General features: G+C 39.6%; 1 protein-coding gene across 7 annotated transcripts in view; it reads right to left on the bottom strand.

The window, feature by feature from the left end:
* Positions 1-7065, bottom strand: part of frmd3 (FERM domain containing 3) — a 58630-nt gene continuing 51565 nt past the window's right edge. For all 7 annotated transcript variants that reach the window (XM_070964582.1, XM_070964580.1, XM_070964581.1 and 4 more), the window contains 2 exons: positions 5982-6219; positions 1-5182 (listed from right to left, as the gene is read on the bottom strand). In XM_070964582.1, coding sequence (XP_070820683.1) covers positions 4702-5182; positions 5982-6219 — 719 coding nt within the window. In that variant the 3' untranslated portion in view covers positions 1-4701. The remainder of the gene's footprint in view (positions 5183-5981; positions 6220-7065) is intronic.

Genomic DNA, 7065 nt, shown 5'->3' with positions numbered 1-7065 from the left:
TTTCAATATATATTAATTAGGGAGCTTTATTGTGGCAGTATTAACATATAAAACAATCCATGATTTCTTTTATAACATACAAACATTCAAAATTTTCACTTCACAAAGTTCATAAGGCTTGGTTGTCCCAAAAGAGAGGGGGGGAGGGGGGGTCATTACTTAGGGATTTTTTTTTCTTTTTTGATTCTTCTGAAATTAAACATCCCAGAGTTTCTTATTAAAAGACACTAAATGACAAAAAAATAAAAATAAATAAATAATCTGACTAACCTATAAACCAACAAAAACCAAACATCAGTTTGACTAACGATCAAAAACGACAAAGTGACCGTGCAAGAGAATCTGCTACTGTACATGCCCACACAACACTGAAATAATGTACTAAACAACAGCTGATTTTTCACTTATATACCACGTGATGTCCAATAGTTTTGCATATAGTAGACCTGAGTTCAAATATTTAAAATCTTAAATAAATTAATTAAAAGCAGTGTTTGCGTATTCGGTTGAAACAGTTTTGAATTCTGGCTGTCTGTGAAGCAGTTTTTGTTAGTTTTACTGATACTTAAAGGCAGCTAAATCAATTTAAGGTTTGTAAATACTTGACTCATGTCAGAAACTTCTGGATTTGTATGAAGTAATACCTCGGATATGACATCAACTGGTGTGTGATTTTGATGATGTTTGTGTCACAGTTTTATCTGTACAGGAAACAAAAGTTGCACTCTCAATGCATCTATATGCTGTTTGTAAAACACAGGAACTCAGGTTCTGTAGCTCAAAACAAGAGCTAAATCTCAAAGGGGTGAAAGTCCCTTTTAAAGTCATAAAGGCTGCTAAACTGATAAATGAGCTACAAACTAATAAAATGCTACAGAGTCGTATGGGGCCAAAGATCTGTTTGATCACAGAGCACAAAGGCCTTTTGTCGTTTGCAGTGAGTTGAGGGGTATTTTCCATTCACTCGGTTCAGTGTTTTATAAACATCTTAAAAACTGAACATCTAAACAATTAATGTTTCCGGATCAATCGATTCAGTTAATAACATGCTCCGTTAGCAATGAGGTTCGGGGTTAGTGTTCGATGATTTACACACACACAGAGCAAAAGCACAATGAAGCTAACTAGTCAAATATTTTAGAGCTGCTCTTTAAGAGACTGTAAAATGATCTTTTCCAAACAGCCATCAACAAGTTTTCCTTTTTGTGCTGAGACATAATTTATTCATTTGGATCAACCGAAAGGAAGCTAACAGATTTAGCAACCACATCTGTCAAGTCAGAGATCAAAGCGAAGCCTAAAGCACGCCGTGTGACGTGTTCTGCTCTTTAATTGCTGAATGTTGATTGAGAGAAAAGCCTTTTAATGTCTCAACCTCTTTCTCCCTTCCTCGTCTTGGTAAAAACACAGAGAACATGCATTCAACTAAGATGGTCAAGACAGCCAAGCCTAGCCTATATCTAGATCGCTTTACACAGACAAGACACGCAGAGGGAAGAAAGAAAGGAAATCTTTACCCAGATTGGATTTTTTTGCCACAACTATAAACACAGTATTTACAGATGAGGTCATGCACTTTGCATTGAGAGGTCAGCAAAAAGAGGCGAGTGTGAGATACCCCGGGTTAGTTAAGAGGAGGATGAAGCACGGAAAAAAAGGACCAAAGCCTGGGACAAACTGTCTGTACAGCTGTGTACATGAAGCCTTTACAGAATATTTTTACTTCAAATCTATGCATACAGCTACACATGAAGACAGGATGATAGTTCCTGATGATATCCCCCTCTGTTGGTTATCATGGGATGATGATGATCACTTAGCAATGCATATAGATCAGCTCCATCCCCTACAGTGAAGCTGTTTTTATCTCAGAGTCTGTGATGTTAAATGCAAACGTCGTCATCATAGTGGTTTGGCCCTTCGCTTGGTTTCAGCATCGAAACTCAGTGCATGTACTGTAGTAGGAAAATAAATGCTCTGTCCCAAATAAGCGCGTTTCTGATGTTCTGCATATTGTCTATATGCATAAAGCTCGTCAGTGCATGGAGTCTACGGAGTTACATGACAACACTTTTGATAGTATGAGGCAGCAACATTTGATCCTTTATAATGAGAGGGCTTTGATGGTGGTGTGTGCTGCAGAGGTATGGAGAGTGATCTCTGAAAATAGACTTTAAAGCATTTGTTCAGTTGTTTAGGAGAGCTCAGTGTCTGCTATGGAGGTAACTGGTTCTCAACAGCAGAGACTTTTGGGTAATATGTTCATTAGAATGACACGGATGCATACGTATTGAGTGAAATGAGGCTACAACAACAAAGACAGCCTGCAGCCGTATTTATGTCAGGCTGCGGACTTGGTATAAATACATACAGTGTTTGGATATTCAGAGTAGCATAATAGCAAGACATGTTTGAATGTTATGGATAAACTACATGGTGTATGCTATGATTAGATGCATTTTTATCTTTTTTTGGGCCTTTTTTAGACATATATTTGTTTTTTGAACTTAAACTGCTAATGCCCTTTCCTGAGAAGTTGATCCAAATCAAACTACATTTTGAACACAACTTTTTTCAAACCTAAACAAAGTCATTTCTCATCGTTGTACCTCTCTGTTCTCTTCTCCATTCAGAGCCGCTACACTACAACTAACAGGCATTATCTGTCGATGAACAATCACCTGGTGTTTTCCCCAAAAGTGACTGACATTTGTCATTGGGGCTACAGGAATAGTCGTCATAAGGTTACACTGTAGAGTAAAGTCACATCTCCAGTTCTTTCCCTCTCATATTTTTCTGGACAAAACAGAGGTTTTTAAATCATTATTTTTGGGATCCCTTCTCAGTTTTATCCTTAACATTGTTCACCTTTAACTCTGTGGCTCCAGACATCTTAGAAACGCCAGCTGTACCAGCAGTGAATGCCCATGAACGCAGCTTTATCTCTACTCAAACCAGAATCCTCAATGTGACTGACATCAAAAGGAGTTGCAGTCATTTAAATGCTAAACACAGGATGCGCAACATGATGTTATCACTCTAAGAAGTGGCCACAATCATTTCAAATTTGATTTGGTGATATAAACGCTGATCTGCTCCTCGTTAAATACAACTGTACTCCTACAACGTCCGTTCAGTCCACATCACCAAGCAAAAAACGACCTGCATAAGAGATTTAGGCCATTAAATGCATCACTTGTCCCATCATGTGTAGGTACCAGCTGTATAGACGGAGTATATTCACCCCCAATCCCATGCAATCCCATCACTTCAAATCCCATCACTTCAAATCCCACAAACACAACACAGAGTTCCACACCATCGACTAATAAATGATCCACCTCTAAGTTCATAGTTTTACCGTTTAACAACAATATTTCCCACAGCAACTCTTTCCCATCATCCTACCTTTTCTTCCCCTATGCTCTATGTTTAAACCCTCTTCAAAAGCACTGACAGATGCACTGGTAGCCTCAATTAGTGAGCTAACATTTAGTTCAGAAGACGTTTAGACGTTCAACAACAAACACAAGTTTTATCATCACAAACAGACTAAAGTTTCTCTCCTGCTGCCCTCCTGTTTCCAAAATGACATCACATAATCTGAAACAGTTGTAATCTGTTGTCTGTGTAAAAGATTTGTGCTGTAGCCTCTGTAGGAAAAACCCAGGGTGCTACCGAGTCAGCAAATGCAGACGGTAGTCTTAAAAAATAGCTTAAATTTTTCTCAACACCCATCAACCCGATAAACTTCAATAAATTTGCTTTTTTTTGTAATCTTTTGTAAACTCTTAATTTCAAAATAAGATCAAAGTAGATCCTCTGACTGAAAAATTCCTGAAAGTTCTGGATCACATAAAAATGTACAAAACATTAAAAACAACTTATTTAAGATTGGTATTAATTATCAATATTTCTCTTTTGTTTTTAAATATATATAATGTACCTCTGACTGTGGCTATTGTTGCGCTCAGTGACAAATCAACCATTTCTCTTTCTGTCACCACCCACTCCGCCATGACTGACAGCCTCTGTGACCAATCACATACTCCGCTCTGAAGGAGAGAACCAATCAGAATGGTGGGTGATATTTACCAGAGTCATTACATCAGCTTGTCAGCGTCAGGAGTGAACAGACCATTAAAACCTCTAGTAAAAGCAATCCAACCACATTTTCTCTTTCCTGAATCTTTTTGTGACTTTCCCTCCGTCCTCTGCTTCCCTCATATTCTATTTTCATGAATCCCTGCCCTCCACACGTTCCTCCTCAAGCACTTAGAGCATTTCTTGTCCTCTCTTTTCAGTTCATCATTGCCAAAAGTGTCTATCTTAACAAGTGATTGGATCCTATGATTGAAGTCTCATCTCGACAGTAAGCGATGCTGCCAAAGAGGTGAAACATATCTACTTGTTTCAGTGTAATTCAATCAGAGATAAACAAAGAGAAGTCCTCATTCTGGGAACTCTTTTGTCAGCCCTCATAAGTGATAAGTGATCCATCGCACCTGCTCATAGAATAATCTGGACTTGCTCTTCAACAAGTGAAATTGTTTCATATCATTGGCAGACTGGTTGTCTGGTCTCAAGAGACACCAGCTGTTAAGACTGAATATAAGATGAAATTACATGTTAAGACAGACATTTGGGCACATCTGTTTGTGACTCCTCACTCCCACCTTTTCCTTCTCCTTCTCCTCCTCCTCAGTCTGACCACAGGTTCTCCATGGCCATGCTGATCCTGCACAGGATCCAGCGCCGAAGCGGGCAGTAATACTCATAGTGAAACTGCTCAAACTCCGGCGTCTGGCGGATCTCGTGGAGGAACGACACGTCGATGTCTGACTCCAGGAGTAGCAGCAGGGTGGGCACAGTGATGAGCAGGACGCCCATTACCACGGCGACGAAGCGGGCCACGCTAAGCACACATGCGTTGACTCTCTCATTGGACGACAGCAGGCGCAGGCTGTTGGTCAGGACTCCACCCATTCGACTTCTCGCGGCCAATCGGACGCGTTCGTAGGCCCGGTCCCGCTCCCTCTCCGCCTCCAGCTGGGCCTGGATGTCAGGGTCAGCATGGAGCTCCCTCAGCAGCCTGGCGGGGCTCTGGACCGGAGAGGAGAACAGCAAGTCGACGCCACCCTGACTGTCGTCCACTGGGGTGGGCAGCATGCTCGCACAGGGGCTGGAGAGGAGAGGGAGGATATTCAGACACATTTAGAAAACAGATACTGAATGAACAAGGGAATAAAAGAAGAAGAAGGAACATTTCTCAAAGGGTGGCTACACTATCATCTACCACTGTTCATTAATATTTGTTATTAAATAACAAAATATTAATAATCTTGGTGTTTATCCCCAGTAAATTTTACTGGGGATAAACAGCAAGAGTTGTTAGCCACATTTATGTTATGGTGTATCCAATTCAAGCCTATGTTTTCTGTTCACGGTGCTACTAATTTCTAGTGATTAAAGCATCATGTAGAGCGCCTTCATGCTGCATGCAGAGGGGCTGCTGAGCACTTCCAGAGAAGCACATCTACAGTGACATGTACTGCTTATATATTAAATAGGTGAATTTTTATGCAATTTACCATCATAGCTGCACCAGAAATATCTTAATTACCTTATGTCATCTCTTTTTATATGCAATTAGTGGCTCAGAATTAATTGAAATTGAAATTGAGCATTGAAGTAATTAAGTACGTATTTGATCTATTTTTCGGTAGATAATGACATCTTTAATCAACATTAATATAGGTCATCATTTCTTTATTTATTTCATTGTCTATTTTATTGATACAGCAATAATATACTGTATATGTGGTGGTTAGTGTTTTCTGTACTTTGTTATGTTTTCAAGTTTCTTAAATTGCAGTGCTTTGAGCTCTTAGGGCCACCGTAGAAAGAGGATACAAAACACAGCCAATACAGAAATATCAATTACAGCCGCTCTGAATAATTCGTTATGAAACTCAATAAACCTGTAGACGAGCTCAGAAATGGTGAGTGGGCCGCCGGCCTCGTCGTCCTCCTCCACTTCATCTTCAGCTTTGGGGGTCTGAGGTCGGAGATTTGAGGTTTCCATGGAAACACGAGGAGGCTGCAGGTCGTTGCCTAAAGCAGAGATCCCTCCTTCAGTGCCTTGTTGCTCTGCGTCTGCAGGTGCTGCTGAAGGTTTGAGAGGAGACAAGGGGACAGAGTCCTTCACAGCAACAACACCTGGTGAAGGGAAACAGAAAGACATAGGAAACATGTTTCACATCAGATCGAATACTGAGTGCAAAAATAACGTCCACTAACGTCAGAGTAGACCTGCTATCAAAAAGACTTTCTGCTTTCTTATGAGAAGATAAAATATGGTGAAATGTTATCAGGACATGAAGCAGACTGAGGGAGTTATGTATTAATGGTAATATGATGATTGAAAAATGATTTGGGGTTTTGAAAAAAGGGTAAATTTGGCTGTTATGTGCCATTAGTTTTAATCTAACTTGTCCTAATTCCATATTTCACACCACATACTAATACTATATTATAATGTATATACTAGGCAATAATGTTGATCCTTTGCTATTTGGCAGCTTAGAGTGTGCAAAATATTAGCACACTGTCCCTTTTCTTTCTTTTTACACAGGATGCTACACAGCTTTAGCTAAAGGATGTCAATTTAAGTGTGACTTTTTAATATATAGCTTTTTCTTTATATAAAACTTCGAAATACCAAACAAAAAATAATAATTTCTTGGGAAATAATTACTATATTCATTAGTTCTGAGCTGCCACACCTTTATCAACACTCACCTAACTTTTTCTAAGTATGAGGAGTTTGTCAATGTCTGTTGTGTGATCCAGTGTGGGACAACAGTGTCCACGCTCACAGTGTGAATGCGTCACATACACAAAACACTTATTTTATATGTAACTAGGACAGAAGCTGTAGCTTTCTATGCTGCAGTTGAACACATCAGCCACATGATGGCGTTCCTGTATTTCTTAAGGAGAGAGCAGCCACAGATATCTGCAATCATACTGACATATAGAATGAAAAAATAATGTTGCTCCATA

This window comes from Chaetodon trifascialis, chromosome 6, assembly GCF_039877785.1.
Source record: "Chaetodon trifascialis isolate fChaTrf1 chromosome 6, fChaTrf1.hap1, whole genome shotgun sequence".
In the NCBI taxonomy this organism is placed as follows: Eukaryota; Metazoa; Chordata; class Actinopteri; order Chaetodontiformes; family Chaetodontidae; genus Chaetodon; species Chaetodon trifascialis.
The sequence above is the reverse complement of the archived record's forward strand: the minus strand, read 5'-3'. Positions and strand labels throughout refer to the sequence as shown.